At 41.3% G+C, this 22,156-nt stretch overlaps 1 protein-coding gene across 5 annotated transcripts in view; it reads left to right on the top strand.

Annotated features, from left to right (window-relative positions):
• CAST (calpastatin) overlaps positions 1-22,156 on the top strand; it is a 98,875-nt gene that overhangs the window by 60,830 nt on the left and 15,889 nt on the right. For all 5 annotated transcript variants that reach the window (XM_067569265.1, XM_067569262.1, XM_067569264.1 and 2 more), the window contains 14 exons: positions 1,579-1,692; positions 1,784-1,852; positions 3,252-3,350; positions 4,512-4,592; positions 4,876-4,929; positions 5,509-5,601; positions 5,694-5,789; positions 6,520-6,621; positions 7,748-7,831; positions 9,560-9,607; positions 12,142-12,237; positions 12,666-12,767; positions 13,568-13,669; positions 14,852-14,935. In XM_067569265.1, coding sequence (XP_067425366.1) covers positions 1,579-1,692; positions 1,784-1,852; positions 3,252-3,350; positions 4,512-4,592; positions 4,876-4,929; positions 5,509-5,601; positions 5,694-5,789; positions 6,520-6,621; positions 7,748-7,831; positions 9,560-9,607; positions 12,142-12,237; positions 12,666-12,767; positions 13,568-13,669; positions 14,852-14,935 — 1,224 coding nt within the window. The remainder of the gene's footprint in view (positions 1-1,578; positions 1,693-1,783; positions 1,853-3,251; positions 3,351-4,511; positions 4,593-4,875; positions 4,930-5,508; positions 5,602-5,693; positions 5,790-6,519; positions 6,622-7,747; positions 7,832-9,559; positions 9,608-12,141; positions 12,238-12,665; positions 12,768-13,567; positions 13,670-14,851; positions 14,936-22,156) is intronic.

Below are 22,156 nucleotides of genomic sequence, written 5' to 3'. Positions count from 1 at the left end.
TGTGATTGTAGCATCAGCTGGCATACCCACGCTAGATTTTTAGTGTAGCTATCATGTCTAAAAGTAAGTGTAGGACAGATCCCACCATTGGCTGTACAAGCACTTCCGGAACCTGAGGTACATCCTTGCATTGCTAGTCAGTGGTGCTGCATCTACACTGCTATGTGTAGTCTTGCTAGCTAGATGAAAGCTCAAGTGAGCATTTCTACCTGAGCTGCAGTCACACCTTTGATTGCAGCATAGAGCTATCCTGAGACTTGGTGACTCAGGTTAGACAACAAGGAACATGTGGCCAGAATCATCCTAGTACACCTGAAGCATAAGACTTCCTGGAATGTAAAGCCCTGCTTTTTCATGTTTTACTTATAGGGGAGTGAGTTCGTCCCAGAACATTGTGTATAAAAATATCTCATGATTTGTGGCAGACTTTGAAATCCCAGATTTTTCAAATTCATTTTAACTCCTGTTTTTGTTTTACCTCCTTAATTTCCTATCCTCTCATGCTGCCTTCCTGGCTTCCCTTTCTTCATAGGTCTTACTTGAGAGAGCTGGATCTGCATCTGTAGCAGGCTGTTCCAGATTGTGCTGTTCCTTATAGCTCCCAGGCAGTAGAAGGCTTTGAGGGAAGACTCCCAAAACTCCTCCCTGTCGCCACCTCCAAAGAATCGTGCCATGTTTCTCTCAGTTACTAGGCATTTCTTTACACCCAGTGTGTCTTCAGCTTTGGAGTATGTGTGTTTGTATGTGTTGGTGAGAGAGACAAGCTTTCAAGTTTACAAAGAACTTTTCTTCAGGCTTTGTGTAAGCTCAAAAGTTTGTCTCTCTCACCAGCAGAAGTTGGTCCAATAAAAGATATTATCTCAAACACCTTAGCTGTCTAATATCCTGGGACCAACATGGCTATAATAACACTGCATACAAACTGTTTTCTTGTATGTTATAGACTTGAGACTGCATAATGTAAAATACAGTCTTTTTCTCTCAACACTGGCTGCTATTATTGGAATTCAGTCAACTACTGAGTCTCAAGTTAGTTCAGTGAAGTTAGCATTTTTAAGAGGAAGCTGCAGTAAAAGAGAATTTCAGAGATTCAGAACTCAGTTTTCCATCTTGGTGTTTTATACTCCTAGTGAAACCTGCATATGAAGAAATATAAACTAGTAGAGTAAAACTACCTATTGTAGTGCATTTGGGGTAGATTATAAAAATCTTTTTATAAAATATTACTAAACTTTAGTACCATTAAAAAGCAAATGAACGTTTTCCTCCTGCAGCAGAAATCACGGTGTAGTTTGTCCTAAGCTATACTATCTCAATGTTATCAGACAAAAGAAAGAGAATCCCACTAAAACTGCACCTTTCCTTCAGCACAGAATGTTGCTTAGCAACAATAACCTTTTTCTTGAAACATATATGCTCATTTTCTATCCTTGAACTTTGCATAAAAGTTGTATTGACAATTGACGTAATGTAGGATATATTAGGATAGAATATTTGTATTATAGTTTGACTGCTTCTCTTTTAAAAATTATTAACACAAGGTCATATAAGCATACATTCTCTTATTTTTTTCCCTAGCCTAAAACTGAAAATAAATCACTAGCTAGTGGTGCAGCTGTTGCAGCTGCAAGTACAGTTGGTGCAGTCACTGCTGCTGGTTTGGTTGCTACAGCTGATAAGCCAAGTGCTGAGGTAGGTAACTGCAATCTAACACAAGTCGACTGCTTTGTATAAATCTAACTCCTTTAATCTGGTTTTCAGCACTATTTTCATCTTTTTTCAGACTAAAGAAAAAAAATCAGCAGCTCCATCTTCAGCTGTTGAAGCTGCACCTAGTAAGCCACCTGAAAAAGTAGGTAACAATATATTCACTTACAAGCCCTCTTGTGTAAAACACAGTTTTTTCCCAATTCTTAATAACTTTCCCAAATCTAACATTGCTATCAATTGTACTTCAGTATTTTTCATCTTTAAAAATAAATCCTTACAAAACATTAACTAGTTAATCAGCTGACTAAAAATAATCTTGTTACTGAAATTGAGAGGTAGCTGCTAAACAATTATCTCTGAAAATATTTAATATCTGTTGAATTTGTATGATTCAGAGCAGGTGTCTAGTTTTGTTTCCAGGAGCAATCTGCAAAGGATCCTTCTTTCTTCCACGTGCTCCCTCCCCCCAAAGTGTCTCATTTATACACCCTTCCATCAAGGTCCTAAGTTGCAATGACCTATATTTAACCAGAGAGGCTAGATGCCTGCTTTGGGGAGGAGGGGAAACAAACCCATGCCACTGAAGTTTATTCCCTCTATGGTAGCTGCCTTCAATATTGTTTTGTTTCTTTGTGCCAGCAGTGCAAGGTGAGACTTGAAGACCATGTTTGCTGCATTTCTGCTAAATTTCGGGTGCCTACCATAGATTTTCTTGCTCTTCTTTTTAGCAGAAATAATCAGTCTCTTTATGATCATGGCTTTTTGGACACTCCTGTTGCTCCATATCCTTATCTGATCTTTATTGATTTTATAAGATTAAGGGAAAGCCAGTAGAATTTCAATCTCCCCCCACATTTAAACCAATAGAACTAGAAACTGAGCAGATAATGCATCGATCAGAGAGGGGGCAGGTGAAAAATCTACAGCTAGAACAGCTCTGTGTTGCATGTTCGCTTTTTCTGTTGAGCCAAATCCTGGCCTTGGCTCTCCTGCAATTTGGAAGCTAGCCAGGCTGCACAGCTCTGGTCCAGTGCAGGCCAGCCTCAAAGGGTCATTATTCTGGTTATTAGCACAGAAAGAGACCTTCCATAAAAGCTACATTAATCTAATCACAATGGTGTCATTTTTCAGGGTGGTTTTTAATAAAGAGGGGCTAGATTACTGCTTTATTTGATTAACAAGCAATAAACTACTGGATTCGACTCTATGTAATGGACATTTTTCTTCTATGACCCCAGGCTCATGTGACATGAGCACTTCCCTTTGCCAAGAATTGACTGAAGACGGGAAAAGATTTTTGTAAATTTCGGTTAACTCCCTTGTATGCATGAATGGAGATGACAGGCACAACAGTAAAATTTTATGTACTCTTGTATGTGCATAATAACCTAAGTGTGGACTTGTTTGTTAGATTTAAGGAAAGACTTTTAAAAAATCTTTTTCTATTTGTTTACAGTCTTATATTAATGCTACACATTGAGACGCATCTTTACATTCTGTGCAGTATCTTAACTTGTATAACTGTCTGCTTATTTTTCTAGTCTGACAAAGATAAGGCCTTGGATGACCTGATAGATATTCTAGGAGGACCTGAAGAACACGTCCCTCCCAGTCCAGTCTACACTGGCCCAGAAATTACGGTATTGAACTTCTCATGTGAAAATAAACTTTTCCCTAAAATACATAATATGTTACTTGTTATCGTATGGGCTCAGTAATTGTCTCTGTGATCTAATAATATTTTTACATATACTTGCCATTTCTCTGTCAAACATATGAGATGCCTACCACATGATTTAGTGTTGTTTTTAGCAATTAAGAAATTATGCAAGTATAGGTACACTGTAGAACACAATGGTGAAATGTAAGCAAACGGAAAAAAGTTGCTATATGAATTGGTCACTAAATAGGGGGTTGTCTGACAGATTTACAAAAGAACACGTTTTTAATCAAAGTTGCTGAAAGGGGAGATAAAAAAGCTTGGGTAGGTGAAGAGAATTCTCACTACTTACTTTTTTTTACTTGCCACGTAGTCTTCTCAGATTCCTAATGCTCTACTCTGTTCATTTATAAATTTGGATGTGAGAGAAGAGAGAGAGATTAAACAACACCAAGGTTGCAAACTCAGTTGATGGGGAGGATAATGGAGTTGTAACTAGTGATGGAGAAGTAAGGGAGTGGAGTAGACACAGGTGTTTCCAAAATATCTAAAATTCACATCTGTATCTACATTAAAAGATTGAGATTGGCCATTTATTGTACTTGACCCTCTCTCTCTTTTTTCGGAAGTATCATTAGTGGATATGAAGAGGGAGCGGGGCCAGTGCACCTGTGACTGGTCTGCTGACCCCAGTTAGATTTAAAAGAAGGTACCTGAGCAAGGGAGAGACACTTGATGAGTCAGAGCCAGAGAGCTGCAAAAAGCAGGAGCAGCAGGCAGTCCCCTGGGAGAGAAAGAAGTGGGAACCTGCTAAGGAAAACGTCCTGGATGATGTGGTGCTCAGCGACTAGAGCATAGAAGATTCGTGAAGGAAGGCTGGAGAGGTAAAGGGGAAAATCCCCTGAGAGTTGTAGCCCAGGGTGCACTGAAGAACTGGTTTTGTTAATTTTGCCTGTGTTGAAAGGATAACACTGCCTGGAAAGAGTCTCTGGAAGTGAAAGTGGGTGCTTTGTGGCTGGGAAGATGGCCGCTTTATTAAAGGGTAGAATATCATTTTATACAGTTATTTTTATAAATTAGTAACTTAAAGTTGGTTTCAACAAACATTAATACAAAAAAATTAATTGGTTTTTTGTTTCAGGATTCATTTTCTTCTGTATATATCGAAGAACTGGGTAAACGGGAGGGTTCTATCCCTCCAGCGTACAGAGAATTATTGGAGGTAAGTAAATTATGCAAAATCAGACATGCATTAGAGCAGTGTTTCTTAACCTGGGGGTTTAGAGGGGTCACAAGTGCAGATCTGGTATTGGGGGTGGCAAGAAAGGCAATTGCCTGGAGCCATAGGGGCGCCATGAAACTAAGTTACATGCCTCAGCCCCGTGGGGGTGGGACTCAGGCTTCAGGGGTACAGTAGTTTGGAAAGGTTAAGAACCACTGCATTAGAGTTCTGTTTTTATAGTGGGAATATCTTCCACTCACCACAGAACTAACTCATCTTTCAGGGTAAAGCTGATGACAAAGCTGTGCCACCAGAAAAAACAGAAGAAAAATCTCAGGTAAGGTTAGATTTAGTCTCAAAAGATGAAAATATATCGTCATCAGGTTCTTGGGAAAGTTTTAATTAACTTCTGCCAACATCAGAAAATGCTGAATTCCAGGAGGTGCCAACCACATGCAGTTCCCATTGAAGTCAATGAGAAGTCTCTGGAGTTTTAACACAGAATTTTTAATTAATATAGACAGTCTTAGAAAACTGAAAGAAGTTGAAACAACTAAATCAAATACTTCTCTCTGAGAGATTGATCCTGATAATCTTAGGTGCTGTTGACATTTATGCATGCAGGAATCCTTTAATACTTGTGTGGCATAGACTATTTAAATCTCTGTGTGCTTTGCAAGGTCATTTCTTTAGGCTAGCGTTTGATTTCACTATAAGCTTACAATTAAAAGAAAACAAAAGGCTACATGTTGATATGAAATGTATGAAGAAGTGAACAGGAGTTTCTGTCACTGCTCTGAGACAAAAGTATAAATACATATTGCTACTTCAGTAAGCACACAGTGCACACAAATAGGTTTTGACAGCCATTGACCATTGAATGTTAACAGTAACCTAATATGCAATTTCTGTTTAGAAACCAATGACAGATGATGATATTGCAGATGCTCTGTCGTCTGATTTTACCTGCAGTACTTCTACTCCTGAAGAGAAGACAATTCTGAAAGCGGTATTGATTTTGCTGTTTGAGGATTTTTTTACTTTGCCTTTTTTGCAAGTTTTGCCAGTAACCAAATGTTTCATTTTCTCCTTACATAAAAGAAACCAACAGAGGAAGGAGAAATTGTACAAGCACAGTCAACAAGTTCAGTCAAGAGCTCAGCTCCTCCTAAGGAGAAGAAACCAAAGCTGGAAGAGGTATAAATATTCCCTTTTTTGACTAATTAAATTATAATGATAGATCTGCATTTAACACACTTCATGCCAAAATGTAGGCATGATCCTGCAAGGTGTTGAACACCCTCGGCTTCAGTTGGAATTCCATTGAACATATTAAGTACAGCGGGAATTGCAGGTGCTGAGAGCCTCTAAGGAGATGTTCTCTGTATCTTACAAGATTGACTCTGAGTGGATCAAATAATTCTGCTTCTGGAATCATCTGCAGGGCTCCCATCAGTCCGATAAACACAGTATGAGAGCTGGTTACAAAAATGAGCTTGGATTTTTTTAGTTGTGTGGCGTGCTTTTAATATCAGGATATCATTGCATTTCCTTGTACTCATAAAAACTGATCTTTCCTTTCCATATCTGGAAAGATAACATAATTTCTGACTTTGGCTAAGACCATTCAGTGAAGTAATCATAGTCTGTAGTGTTGGGGGTCTCTGCTTTCCTCTCTTGAAGTAGTTTTTATTTTGATTAAAAGCTGCAGGTGTGATCAGAGTTTATCATCTGCTGCCCTCTGGTGTTAAGGATGTGTAGTGAAGCAGAGCAGAGATTAATGCCAATGTTCTCTCTTTTTGAACACAGAGACACAAAAGCACACTTCTTAGCACCATACAGATAGTAAAGGGAGACATATGTAAGGTAAATCGTGTGTCTTTTGATGAATTATCACAATATGATTTGCACATTTTCTTAAATCCAGGCAGCAATTAGTGATGATGCATTAGAAGCCCTTGCTGATACTCTTGGTGCACCAGAACCTGAACCCAAAGAAGACCTTGGCTCCATTGTGGAAGTCTCAGAGGTATAATTAAATGTATATTGTATCAGCTCCCAAAACTCTTTTTTTAGGTGTTCAAATCCATGAGAAGAGAATAATAAAAACTTACTTAAAATAACAAAAAAACAAAAAAAACACAGACAAAGGGAGTAGAAATGCGATACAAGCTATCAGAAAAGGGGCCAGAATGAGACCGGTGTGCTTCTTGTCCGTTACACTTAAATATATTTTTAACCATTGTCTTTTCTCAGTCTTTTTTTTTTCTTTAACTCTGGCGGTTGGGTTTGAAAGGAGGGCTACTGGTTACAATTAATAGCCTTTTTTCTTATAAACGGTTTCTGTAATTTTTTTTCCTATTATTTTTGTAGTTAGCCTGATTCTCCTCAGTATGTCTCTTAACTTTAGTGCTCATTTGGTGTTTAATCCTTGCATGTTTTGAGTTCTATCTTTATATATAACCCTCATCTTCTTAGCTTTACATTATTTTATCCCTTGTCCATATTCAGTAATGGCACAAAGCATGGGAGTGACAAGAGGGCAATAGTAAATTAGTTGCTGCTGGGGGTGTCTGGAGTGCTGGTACTAGTGCTCAACTTGATGTAATGTCAGAAGAGCTGACTGGCAGGAGAGGCTAGAGTCATTGAAGGCAGGACTCTAGAGGAGCTGAGTGCTTTGGAGCTTATGTAAGGACTCTGGAGGTGTTAGCCAGTAGAGGGGTGCACTGCTGGGACTCTGTGTCCCCATGTGGCAGCTCAGGGATCCAGTGGAGGAGGGATGCAATCCTACTTGCCCTTTATCTCTTTCTGCTGCTGATGTGGCCAGTGGAGGCCACTAGGAGACTTGGGAGCTTTGTATTGCACCCCCTGAAGGCCTGTAGAGGCAATGACCAGTGAAGTTATCTCTCTGCTCTGTGTCTTTGGGTTGTATTTGAAGTGTAACACATTATGGCCATGTTATACACAAGTGTTAATTTAAAAACAATGTTTATTTTACCTAAGGGTTCCATGCTAACCACATACATTTGGCATGAATAGAGGCCCCCAAAGCATAGACTGATTTAATTTGACTTTAGTGCCTTTCGAACTTGTCACTTACATTGGTGATTTTTCCTGGAATTTCTGTTCATCTATATTTGTATCCTTTCCTTCAGGCAAAAGTCAAAGAGAGAAAAATAGAAAAGGCTGGTGAACGTGATGATACAATCCCTCCAGAATACAGATTAAAACCAGCAGTGGTAATTTTTCATCTCTACTTTCCTCATATAAATTATAGATGTCTAACTAGCTCTGTGTTTGTGTCATAGGCAGGTAGTGAAGTTGGGGAAAATAAAAAGTGGTGGAACTCTATTTATGACTTAACTCTGAATGCACCCTACCTGGATGGCTCCTGTATCCCACAGCCCCTTCCCTGGGGGATCACTTAGAACTCTCAGCTGTCCCTCGGAGTAATGTGATGATATGAAAAAAAGGAACATGTAGACTTGAAACAACGTTGGCATTTATTTGGAATAGCACCTCGTAGAAAGGACCAGACACACCATTTTACAACTGGATAAGTCACTTACGTTTATAGATATGTCTATGGGACTGATTCATGTAGTATCTGAGGCCCTCACAAACAAATAAGGAAGTATTATCCTTAATTTACCAATGGGGACACAGGGAAGGAGACTTGTTCAAAGTGAGGCAGAAAGTCTGACGCAGCCACTAATAGAACCAAGAGCTGTCCAAACCACAAAGCCATCCTTTCTCCATGTCCTATCCATATACCTGCAGGAAAGAATCCTGTAATGGCTGTGTGATGGATTAGTTAAACTAGTAGTCTTTTTCGATCACTAATTTATTAATTCTAGCTACATTTGATAGGACATTAGTTAACAATGTATACATTTCAACTGTCATTAGGTTTCAGTGGTAACACATTCCATTTTGAATGTGGCAGTTTTCAACTCTCAGAGACTTTCAGTGTGTCTGATTTCAGACCTGAGAAGGTGACCTGTGTAAGCTGACATTCAGAAGATATTCTTGAGAACCATAAAGACTAGAAAGTTAGGGCTTCTCTTACTATTGAGTTATCTCCTGTTTTACATTGATGCTGAGTTAATCCAACATAAAACTGGAGTAATGCAGTGATGACTGGCCTCAGGGCCAGATTCTCAGAAGTGTTTTGGCCCCTTTGTGCCACTCAGGTGTTACAGCAGTATCTAACCAGCTGAGAATTCCTCTTGATTTGGGGGTTCTCTCAGCTAATGCAGAGCCAGTATACCTGGGTTCCTATATCATCCCTTCCACCTGGCGTAGGGGCTGTGTTTGAATGGGAAGTAGAATGGGTGTGGCCAAAATGAGATGTGTTCCTACTTGCCCTGCTTGGCATATAGTTCCTTAAAGACGTGTGCCAGTTGCTGTTGGTTAGGTCTGCTTTAATCTGTGATGGTCCTGGAGCCGCCATGTATGAACCCTGAGAATCAGGAAGCCATAACAGGCTCCCAGATGATGCTCTCTCTGCTGCACTGAGTAAAAAGTTGGTGCAGCAGAGAATCCGGAACTAAATGTTTTCTGTAAATAAAGGCTTAAATGCTGCAGTAGGAATGGTCTATTAGAGTAGTATTGAAATATATTCTGGCTCACTTTGTGCCCAGGTCATAGGGTCACAGTTTCTGTGGTCTCCCTCTGTTGGCAGTCCCCAATGCAAGGGGTGAGGAGACCTCTTGCTCCTACCTTGAACCATGAAGATGAAGTGCTATGTCTGGAATTCTGTATTGTTAATGCATGTCAGCAAATGTGATATGGTACAAATTTTGCTGAATGTGCACTTTCATTTGTTTTCTTTAATTCCTGTGTGTATATGTGTTTAGGTACCTTTTCCATTGTAAATAATCTAAACTTGCCATTGTTTGCTGGCATGGAAGCCATATTTTGTGATAATGGAAAAAAACTAACAATATTTATATTTTTCCTTGAAGGATAAAGATGGAAAACCATTATTGCCAAAACCCGAAGAAAAGCCTAAGGTTAGAAAAGTAACAATGTTATAGGATTGTGAATGGATACCCTTGTGGTTTCTCGTTGGTTGGTTTTGTTTTCCATTTTTGCCATCTATTCTCCTATGTTCATAGTATAACTATACAGTCTTGGTCCCTAGTTATAGATACGCTTGTTTACATACTGTATAAATGTAGCTGTTTTTTTACTTTCTGGCCACCTGTCTGAAATGATATTGAAATTGAATATTATTGTTCTGTAGGGGGATCATATGAATATTTGAATAATAATATTTGAATCATTTCCAGGCTGCACAGTCCCTTGACTACACTGTGATGTCCCCAGCTTAAGCAGGCTTATTTTGCCTTCTCCTCAAAGCTGGTACACAGTATACTTGCCACAGGTATAAGTCACCACACAGTTTTTTCTAAGCCAGCACATTTGTTCTTAAGGTAAAAGAAATGCAGGCAAAATATATTAAAAAAAACAATAAAAGAACCTACGTGCATGCTAATAAGCTTACCAGAAATCTCCCCTCACTCAATCCTCAGGCTCTGGCAGATGAAGAGTCCTTCAGATGCCTCCCTGGGATTTTCCCCTGGTTTCAAATTCATAATGCCCTTTGATTAGAACAAGAATACAGTCTTATAGAGTCTCAATATGCCAAAGTCATTCCAACTCTTGCCTAAGGATTGGGGGCCCTCCATGAACCAAAGGTCCTGTCCATTTCATCAGGAAGAAGGCCATGAGTCAGTTTACCATCAGATTATTTATTTAAAAAAATAAATTCTCTCTGTTGTCTGTTGTTCCCTAGTGAATCCAGTTTGAACCTCTCCAGGGGGTCAGGGTGCTTTGGAGATGTTACAGCCTGAGTGACTTTGACTAATCAGCCTCCACCGTTCTGAGATCTTGGAGGAGCTGTATTTTTACCTGAAAATACATATAACCCTCAATAAGCCATATACAATTAAATTTTTAATACAATGGACCCCAAAGATATTTAAATTTAAATCAGTAAACCTTAACCTAATTCAATAAGGTTTACCCAGGATACTGCAGGAGGTTGCCCAATTTGTCACATTAACCAAAGTGTATTAGACAGGGCTCATTTGAAATCACCAGTACGTTGGCACACTAGATGAAAAGTCCTTAGTCATTTGCCTGTATTCCTATTGCTGTAACTTGGTCCTGCATGAACTGTAATAGCAATTCATCCAAGATCTTACAAACTACAGTTTCTTCATTCTTATTGTTACTAGCTGGGGCTGCAGTTGGCTTAGGCCTCAATCCTGCATACATCTAAGTGCATACTTTGTGTACGCGAGTGACCTCGTTACACTCAATGGGACTGTTTGTGTTCATAAAGTTCTAGACATGCTTAAGTGCTTTGCTGGGCTGGGGCCTTAGCTGGTAATTCCTACGGTAAGTAAATATATGACTACATATACTGAGAGGTGTTGGCAATAAAGAAAAGACAGTAGGAAAAAAGACACGTGAAGAATCTTTATCTTTCCACCAGTCTTTCTGAACACTGTGAATTCAGCCCATTGTGTTGCATGTAGAGACAGGCTGGTGACCATAGCTGAGCAAAGATGTAAACTTTTAGAATATTCCACTCTTCACAAAAATAATGAAGCTGTAAGCTTAAAGGGTCATAGGACCATCAGTGACAAGACATAGAGTAAGGACAACTATTTACAGATTGTTCCCAGTTTCTGAAATATTCCCAGTAGAAAGCATTAAGTGTCAGAAATCATTACCCCAGAAAAGACGTTTCAGAGGGCTTAACTTGGAGGGGAAAAGCTGAACTTCACTTTATTAAAATAGCATAGATATCTAAGCATAAAATTAAAAATGAGATAGTCAGATGCTGATAATGTATACCTCCCACTATCTATGCGTGATTTATACTTGAAACGTAATAGTATACTGTCATACTAAATATTAGGCCTGGTCTACACTTAAAACTTAAGTCAATGTGGGTATGACATCAGGTGTGTGAAAAATTCACATCTCTGAGCACCATAGCTATGCCAACCTAACTCCTGGTGTAGACGCCGTTAGGGCGATGGAAGAAGGATTCTGTCGAATTAGCTACTTGCACTCGGGTAGATGCTGTTCCTACAGCAATGGGAAAATGCCTTCCGTCGCCATAAATTGTGCCTATGCTAGAGGGTTATACCGGCATAGCTACATTGCCATAGCTAAGTCAGTGCAGTCCCCATAGAGTAGACATAGCTGAAGTCATTTGTGCTGTTGCTTTTAAATGCTTAGTCGTCTTATGAAAAAAATTATATCTGGCTTTTCAGTAATACTGGAAACAACTTTTAAAATGGAATATTCCAGTAAAAATAATTTTTAATTAAAAAACTGGACAAATTCTGTAAAGGATTTTCTTAAGAAATATTCATTAACTTTGGGTACATAGTACATTTTAAAATGTGAAAAGTGCATTCTGGTTTCTGACAAAGTTTGCTTTGAGAAGTTAATGTAGAATTTTTGTAAAATAAAAACAATTGAATCAGTCATTTTGTACCACATTTGTGTTCATTTTTTATTGCAGTCTATAAGCGACTCTGATCTTATTGATGAATTTTCAAAAGACTTTGTCTGTCCTTCACCACCTGCAGCCCAATCTAAACCCACTGACACATCTAAAGTAAGTCTCTTTTGATCCTCAGTAAAAAAAGAAAAAAAGTTTTAATATTCAGTGTTCCATTTCACGGTCACTGGATGCACTCTTAGGCTGGAGGAACACTAAAAAAAGTCCATGGTTCTCTGGTTTCTGTGTTCCATAATATTCTCTTCCCAGAAATATCTGCTCATCATCTTTCTTTTCTCCATTATTTTTTCTGTTGTCCTTGGTAACCTACACTAGTTCATCTATTGTTAGAGTAGTAGCTGGTTTTTAGCTAAAGTTTATGCTCCTTTTTAGTATTTTACACTGACTGTCATTCAAACAACCTTACAACAGCTGTTCTCTGGTGCATTCTGTTGAAAGGTTTATACCCCCATATTCTCTATATGATTTTCAATGCTTTGTTCTCTCGGTGCATTAATAAAGTTCACTGCATTTGTTTCTTTCAGAAACCTGCAGTTGCTGTATCTGCAAAGGCTCCAGCGGAGGAAGTTGTCTCCTCTGCTGCAGTTTCTGCTGTGCAATCTTCAGCTCCATCAGCTACTACTTCAGTGAGTAACCTGTAGAGAATCGGAATTGGTGCTAAAGTAAATGCTTAAAGCTGTTTTGCGAAAAGTTAGAGAACTATGGCTTTGTGGGATGTTGTTGCACTTTACCGCCAGACGCTTCAGAATAATCTCATCATGGTTTATCTATATGATATAGATTCAACTTCCTAAGGGACACCTATGATTGAACTCTTGTGATGCTCCCTGGCATTTTTTCTTGAAACAGACAATAGTTTCATTATGCTTGAGTGTATGTGGTTCAAATGCTTTCCTATCAGCCTAGATAAACAACTTTCTCCTTATTGCACAAACTGTCTCATGGGTAATGTGTTTACTAAATCCTTTTTAAGATGATGCTGTTTATGAACATTTTATTGCCAGTAAAGATAAACTTAATAAGAGTTTTTATGAGAATACCAACTGCCCTTCTGTATATGTGGAAAGACTATTACTGGCAGACCTCTCGACCTCTGCAGTCGGGGTGTATATAAATCAAAATTTGTGGAGGTGTCTAGTTGTTAAGCAGTCTACCTGGAGAACACTCTGCCAAAATCCTAGAGGGTCTATGCTGCAGTGACACAGTTTAGGGAGAGATTCAATTTATAATTTTTGAGTTTACTAGTATGGATAGTTGTATCTTCTTGAGTTCTAAATATATGTTGGTTGAAAAATAAAAATTACTGTGTTTATAATCTGTGGTTTAGACGTTCTAATCTGTGGTTAGAAATTCTGAATGTTTTTTCAAAAACAGCTTAACATCAATAAATTGCAGTTGTGTCTAATAAAATCTAATGTTTTCATAGGTCGGACAAGTTTCAGATGAAGCAGTGGAAGCTTTGTGTGGTAGTCTAGGAAAGAGAGAGCCCGACCCAGAAGAAGACAAACCTGCTGTGGATAAAGTGAAGGTATTAAAATAGCCAGGCCTTCAAAAACAATTGGTAAAAGTAGTTATCCTGAGTTATGTTGTATTAACTTAGATTAAACCACTCACAGTGGGCCATATTTTGCCATCTGTTTTCAAGCAGAACTTCCTGTTGAAACCAATAGAGGGAATTCAGTTTAAAAACTATTAGCATAAATTAGTGAAGAGTGATTATAAATGCATTTTTAATTCATTTGAGGCATTGCATACGTAGTTTAAGAATGAAATATTTGGAAACACGGAATCCTTTGTACATTCAGGCAGCTCCTGAAAATGCATTATTTAGCATCTAAAAACTAAGCTAAAACCAAAAGTAGTGTATTATTTAAAAAAAACACCAAAAAAAATCCAATCAGTCCCTTCAAAAGGAACCAAACATTAGATTTTGTGCTGGCTTGTTATTTAAGTAAATTTCCCCCTCTTTTTGAACATAAAGACAAAGGAAGAAATGAAATGTATAGCTACATGTCTTTCTAAAGATATACTATGATTAAAACAACAGGATTCAGTATATTATCAGAAGGATCTTTGACTCTATTTTGTTAAATGTTGGACATCTTCATAATCTGAACTTTTTTCTGTCTATCTTAAAAACTTGTAAAACCTTACAACCTCTGGGCCAGGTATTACTTAAAGCAGCCAAAGATAGCTGGTGGAGAATTACCCCTGCGCATGGGAACTCTCAGCGAGCAGCTAGCTGGTGCCACTTCCTTCTGCCCCAGCTGCCTCCCCAATCTCAGCTTCACTAGGCCAATCCTGCCCCTGTGCAACCGTAGCTTGCAGCCCTGAATCTGAACCAGGGAACTGTCTGTGTGTCTGATACCGAGAACAGAATCAAGGCCCATGGGCATTTTTATTGTTGTTGGTTTATACTTATTCTCATATTGACTTTTTATCAGTTTTATACCAATATAATGCTATTAAAATAAATGGAATTACCCTTCATTTTATAGTGGAATAAGTCAGTGGAGAATGAGACGTAAGAAGAAAGCGTCATCAGAAGAAAGCATGAGATTTTCCCTGATAATTAAACTGCATTTGCAAGGGAACATCTGCCTACAATGGTGCTGTACGGGGAGAGTGTCAGTAACTTGCTCACATGAAGTGTGTAAGGGCCTCATGACATTTCTGTTGAGAGAGATTCCATTTTTGTTTTCTCCATTAGGAGAAAGCTAAACAAGAAGAACAAGAAAAACTGGGTGAAGATGAAGAAACAATCCCTCCTGATTATAGATTAATAGCAGCAAAAGTAATTCTTTTAATATATTCCTGTAGTCTTTGCACCCCTTTCCTCATACGTGGATGTTGCTTCAGGCACTACTGTAATACATAATGATTGACTTCATTTAATTTGTGGTTCATCAGCATATCTGAATACTAGGTAGCTTTATTTAGATAGCTAGATATGGGTATAGGTGAACATAAGAATGGCCATACTGGGGCAGACCAATGGTCCGTCTAGCCCAGTATAATGTCTTCCGACAGTGGCCAGTGCCAGGTGTTTCAGAGGGAATGGACAGAACAGGTAATCATCAAGTGATCTATCCAAGGTGGTTTAGCTTGAGGCACCTGAATGTGAATAACTCTGGCTGAGAGGGGTGAATTGGATTCTCTACTACTTGTTCTTTAAAAGAATTATTATTAAGTTCCAATCAGTTACATTGCTGTAACTCAGTTAAGCTGATGAGATTTTTGCATATATCAGGAAGGGGATAATATGATGACAGTAGGGTTGCACAGACATAACTGAGTCCTGCAGAGCCTTTGTTACTGGTGCTGATGTGTTAGAAGGAAATTACCTTCCTTTAACTTAAGTTCTTTGAGTGCTTCCTCATGTCCAATCCAATATACGTGTGTGAGCACCACACACTGTTGCCAGAAGCTTTTCCGTAGTGCTATCGGCTGGGTCGGCTCTGGTGCCCCCTGGAGTGGCGCACTCATGGTGCGGTATATAGGCAACTGCTGACCTGCCGGTCCCTCAGTTCCTTCTTTCCATCCGTGACAGTTGCTGGAACGCTAAAGCGCTCCACAAGTGATTCTCCTTAATGGCTGTTTTCTGTAAATAGATTATAAATAGAGTGTTAATAGTTGATTTTACCAGCACAAGACAGTCCATTTACAACACACACTTTGCTTCTCTACAGAGGAAAAAAGGCTCTAATCTATCTAAAATCCTACATGCCACAAGGGACCACAACTCTGCAACTAACAATATTGTAAATCTGTCTAGTTACACACTCAACCCAGCAGAAGAATCGGTCTTATCTCGGGGACTATCTTTCTGCCCCACCAACCCCACACACATGATACAATTCTGTGGTGACCTGGAATCCTACTTTCGCCGTCTCCGACTCAAGGAATATTTCCACCACACCGATGAACAGCACACTCACCCACAGATCCCTACCTACCAATGCTACAAGAAAAAGAATTCTACATGGACTCCTCTTGATGGACAAAACAACAGACTAGACTTTTACATAGTGTTTCCGCCGACGTGCACAATCTGAGATTGTCGACAAACAACACCGCTTATCCCATAACCTCAGCCTTGCTGAACGCAACGCCATCCACAGCCTCAAAAACAACTCTGACATCATAATCAAAGAGGCAGACAAAGGAGGCGCCGTTGTCATCATGAATAGACTGGATTATGAACAGGAGGCTGCCAAACAATTCCCAAACACCACATTCTACAAGCCTCTACTGTCCGATCCCACTGAAGAATACCAAAAGAAACTAAAACATCTACTTAATAAACTCCCTAAAGAAACACAGGAACAAATCTACACGGACACACACCCCAAGCCCTGACCAGGGTTATTCTATGTGCTACCCAAGATCCACAAACCTGGGAATCCTGGACGCCCTATTATCTCAGGCATTGGCACTCTCACCACAGGTCTATCAGGCTACATAGACTCTCTTCTCAGGCCCTATGCCACCTGCACTCCTAGCTATCTTCGTGATACCACTGTCTTCCTGAGAAAACTACAACCCATCAGTGATCTCCCAGAAAATACCATCCTAGCCACTCTGGATGTAGAAGCTCTCTATACTAACATTCCACATAAAGATGGACTCCAAGCCATCAAAAACACTCTCCCAGATGATCATATGTCACACCTCACAGCTGAACTTTGTGACTTTGTCCTGACCCACAACTACTTCAGATTTGGAACTAATCTATACCTCCAAGTCAGTGGCACAGCTATGGGCACCCGCATGGCCCCACAGTATGCCAACATTTTTATGGCTGACCTCGAACAACGCTTCCTCAAAACTCGTCCCTTAACACCTCTTCTTTACCTACGCTACACTGATGACATTTTCATCATCTGGACCCACGGGAAAGAGTCCCTTGAAGATTTCCACCAGGATTTTAATAATTTCCATCCCACTATCAACCTCAGCCTGGACCAATCCACACAAGAAATCCACTTCCTGGACACTGCAATAAAAATAAAGGATGGGCACATTAATACCACCCAATACCGAAAACCAACTGACCGCAATGCATATCTTCATGCCTCCAGCTTCCACCCTGGACACATTACACGATCCATTGTGTACAGCCAAGCCTTAAGATACAACCGGATTTGCTCTGATCCCTTAGACAGAGACAAACACCTACAGGATCTCTATGAAACATTCCTAAAACTACAATACCCACCTGGAGAAGTAAAGAAACAAATTGACAGAGCCAGACGGGTACCCAGAAGTCACCTACTACAGGACAGACCCAACAAAGAAAACAACAGAACCCCACTGGTCATCACCTACAGTCCCCAGCTAAAATCTCTCCAATACATCATTAAAGATCTACAACCTATCCTAGCAGATGATCCATCTCTCACTCAGGCAGTGGGCGGCAGACCCATCCTGGCTTACAGACAGCCCCCCAACCTGAAGCAAATACTCTCCAGCAGCCATACACCCTACAAAAAATCCTACCCAGGAACCTATCCTTGCAACAAACCCCGTTGTCAGCTCTGCCCACACATCGCCTCTAATGACATCATCACTGGTCCTAACCACATCAATCACACCATAAGGGGCTCATTCACCTGCATATCCACTAATGTTATATATGCCATCATGTGCCAGCAATGCCCCTCTGCCATGTACATTGGCCAAACTGGACTATCACTACGCACAAGGATAAATGGACACAAATCAGACATAAAAAATAACAACATCCATAAACCAGTGGGAGAACATTTTAATTCCCCAGGGCATTCTATCTCTGACCTGAAAGTTGCTGTACTTCTCCAAAAAAACTCCAAAAACAGACTTCAAAGAGAAACTGCTGAATTAGAAATGATCTGCAAACTTGACACATTCAAACTGGGTTTAAACAGAGACTTGGAATGGCTATCTCACTACGGAAGGTAAATTACTTTGCTCACCCAGTCTCACCTCCTACTCAATGGTCGTCATTAGGTCTTAAGTACTGGACTCCACCTCCCCCATTGTTCTCAATGCACCTGGATACCTATAAGATACCTTTGTGTTACCTATTTTCTGTATTACTGCATTCTGAAGAAGAGAGCGAAGTCTCTCGAAAGCTTATGTCAACAAATATTAAATTTGTTAGTCTTTAAAGTGCTACAGAATTCTCGTTGTCTCTGCTGTATACAGACTAACACAGCTACCTCTCTGGAATTAATTAGTCAGTGTAGTTTGAATCTCTGCCTGCGAAGTTAAGCCACGCTTGGGATTGGGGCATGCCTCAGTCCCAAGACTTTAAGCAGTGTGCGACTTGCCCAAAAAAGATACCGGTGAATGATCCTCACATCAGTTGCCTGAAGTACCTTGGTGAAGCATATGTTCTGGCGAAGTGCTGAATCTGCAAAAGCTTTAGATCAAGGACCAAGAAGGAGAGGAATAACAAACTGAAATTCCTCCTAATGGAGGCGGCATTTCACCCTGCTTCAGAACGGCAACCAGACTCAGCACCGAGTACCTCCCTGGGTCAGGAGCACCACGACCTCCATCAGAGTCTCAACGCAGCCCGGGATCCCTGGCATCGACTTCCTTCTAACACCAACACTCCTCCTCAGCACCGAGGAGCTTGGTGCCAGCAGGATGGCACCACTCCCCATCGCTGGTGCCCAACAAGAAAACAAAAAAAGTCAGACTGGGGGAGCTCCCCGACGAAGAAGACGCAGAACGAGTGTGATCCATGTCGGCCCTCTCACAGATAGTTATTTCTCAGCCAACACTGTTGACTCCGGCGCAAGGCGAGGAACCATTGAGTCTGATGAACATGGACTCCCCATCAAGGGTGAGCCATGGACGACACTCAATCCTGGCAGCCCCATCAACACCAGAGGCATATGAGGCAACGAAAGGTTTGCTCACCCTCCCGGTGCCTCCATTTTCCTCTGGGCCATGGCCCACTGGAGACAGCTCAGGCACCACAGGACCTCACCGCCTGGAGACAATTCCCGGTCCTGGGCAAGCCAACAGTAATGGCGAGGCACCAACCCCCATCTTGTGAGGTTTCCTGGGGCTCAACACCACAACAGCAGTTGAAGTCACGGTCCTGGCACCAGTTGCGGTCACAGCACCGATCACAGCTATCGCACTGATTGTGATCTCGGCATTGTTCTGTGTCTTAGCATCGTTATACACCCTTGCACCGCTCAGCATAGTGGCACCGGCGCTGAGAGGTACAGCACCTCCCTGGTCGCCCAGGAGCGGGTCTTTGGGTTCGGATTCACAAGAAGAGTCCTATGTGTCCCAAAGGAGTAGATGTTGGGTGGACCAGAAACATATGCTTGGCTTCCAGGGGGCCATCCCACCATCATAGCTACCTTCCCAATGGCAGATGCCAGCCTAGTGGCCAGTGTGGGCACCATGGACAGCTCACACCCTCCAAGGCTCCTCCTCAGGGCACTCCAAGTCAGCAATTTCTCCAAGGCAATTTCACGACCCATAATGGCCTTGTGGCAATCATCTCTCTCCAACCCACAGCAAAGCAGGTTGAAAGAAAATATTTTGTACCCCTGAAAGGGTGTGAATACCTGTACATCCACTCTCCATCTGGATACCTTGTTGTGGCTGCAGCCAATGAACGAGAGAGGCAAGGGCAACAGGGGCCCTAACCCAAGGCAAAAGATGCCAAGAAATTGGACTTATTAGGAGAAAAATATATTCCACAGGGTGCCTCCAATTGAGGATTTCTAATCATCAGGCCCTTTTAAGTCGTTATGGCTTCAATTCCTGGGTGGCCATATCAAAATTTAAAGAACTTCTACCATCAGACTCTAGATTGGAGTTTGCAGCCCTGACTAATGATGGGAAGGCTATAACCAGGGCGTCCCTTCAAGCAGTAGGTGCAGCAGCTTGCGCCATGGCCATAGCAATGGTAATGAGACGAAGTTCCTTGTTTGCCTTCAGGCGTGCCGTATGAAGTTCAGCAAATGATGCAGGACCTGCTGTTCGAGGGATAATCCTTCTTTTCTGAACAGACGGATGCATGGCTTCATAGTTTTAAAGCCTCCTATGCAACCTAGCAGTCGGTATGCCTCCATCTTCCAGCTCCCTTTAGAAAATACTTTAAGCCCCAACCTATAGGCTGTTTTTATCCACCACAACACCAACAGAGACGTAATTGTGGATAGCAACGAAACGAGGCTTAGGAGGCGACAGATCTGTAACTCCTCATTGGCCTCTGCATCCACGAGACAGCCATTGGGCCCTAAGCAAAACTTTTGAAGGCGCACCTGAGGATGGCACACCAGTCCACAACTTGGATCTTATCCCTACATTTGGAAACCATTTGTCCCAGTTTTACCGGGCCTGGGCTAGCATCACGGCAGATCAGTGGGTATTCCGCACGGTGAAAGTGGGATATATCCTTCAGTTTATTTCTCTCCCTTTCTCCCAACCTCCCTTCCAGTCCCTCTTCAAGAACCTTTCTCATGAGAGACTTCTGACCCAGGAGGTGCAATCACTTCTCAGGGTGGGAGCCATAGAGGAGGTTCCAACAGATCTAAGAGGCACGGGTTTTTATTCAATGCTACTTCCTGATCCCAAAGTCCTTTGGGGATCTCAGGCCTATCCTAGACTTGCAAAACCTCAACAACTTCATGAAAAACTTGAAGTTCTGAATTGTCTCCCTGTCATCAATTATCCCTTCCTTGGATCCAGGGGACTGATATGCCACCCACGACTTGAAGGATGCATACTTTCATGTAGCCATCTTCCAAAGACACAGGAAATACCTAAGGTTCATAGTAGGCCATGATCATTATTTCACGGTGCTGCCCTTCTGCCTGTCGGTGGTTCAAAGGGTTTTCACAAAATTCATGGCAGTGGTGGCAGCCTTCCTCAGGGAAGCAGGAGTACAAATATAGCCATATCTGGATGATTGACTCATCAGGGGCTGGTCCAAGGAATTGATGGAAAAGCACGTGAAGCTACCTTGATCAACTTTCTGGAATCTGGGACTCCTGATAAACAAGCAAAAGTCGATGTTTGCATCCGCCCAAAGGATAGAGTTTATAGGAGCAGTACTCAACTCAACTCAAACCTGGGCTCCCTTCTGGAAAGTCATTTCAGAGCCATCAAAGTTCTTGTAAACCACCTAGGTACAAGTGGTCATGTGACCCAGGAGCTTTAGGCAGATTCTTTCTGTGGTGGTAGGAAAAGTTCTCAGGCTATTTACAAGAGCTTTGATGGCTCTGGACTAGGTAGTGATAATGCTGGCCGTGGCGATTCGCTCTTTCCAGTGGTGGCTTTCCCTTTGCGAGGTCCACCCGATCGATGTTGCTAGTCACTGATGCCTCGCACATGGGTTGAAGAGCTCACTTGGGACTCCTCAAAACTCAGGGCCAGTGGTCAGCAGAGGAACTGACCCTACATATCAATGTTAGGGAGTTACAAGCAGTATGCCTAGCCTGCCAGGTGTTTTGACCCAACCTGTGGGGAAAATGCATTTCCATACTCAGACAATACTATGGCCATGTTCTACATAAACAAACAAGCAGGAGATTATTCCTCCCCTATGCCAGGAAGTGTTGAGCCTATGGGAGTACTGTACAATCTGTTCACCTGGAAGCTTTCTACATATCAGGCTTTCAGAACAAACTGGTGGATCACCTGAGCAGATCATTTGTCTGTCAGCCATGAGTGGTCCATTCGCCTGGATGACTTGAACATCATTTCCCAGAAGTGGGGGTTTCCCCAGGTGGACTTGTTCACAACCAAGCTCAACAAGAAATGTCCCCAGTTCTGCTCATACCTGGGGCACAATCAAGGCTCCTTTTTGGATGTGTTCCTCCTGCACTGGAGGGGGATGCTCCTTTTATGCCTTCCCCCCACGGCACTTATTCACAAGGTATTGCTCAAGGTCAGGAGGGACAAAGCCCAGATGATCCTCATAACCCCAGCCATCATTGGTTCACAATGCTGTTGAACCTCTTGATGGACAAACCAATCAGCCTCCTGTTACTCCTGGACC

Source organism: Emydura macquarii, unplaced genomic scaffold (assembly GCF_026122565.2).
Source record: "Emydura macquarii macquarii isolate MOO-44397 ecotype Brisbane River unplaced genomic scaffold, CSIRO-AGI_Emac_v2 contig_2897, whole genome shotgun sequence".
Taxonomy (NCBI): Eukaryota; Metazoa; Chordata; order Testudines; family Chelidae; genus Emydura; species Emydura macquarii.
This window is presented reverse-complemented; position numbering and strand designations above follow the sequence as displayed.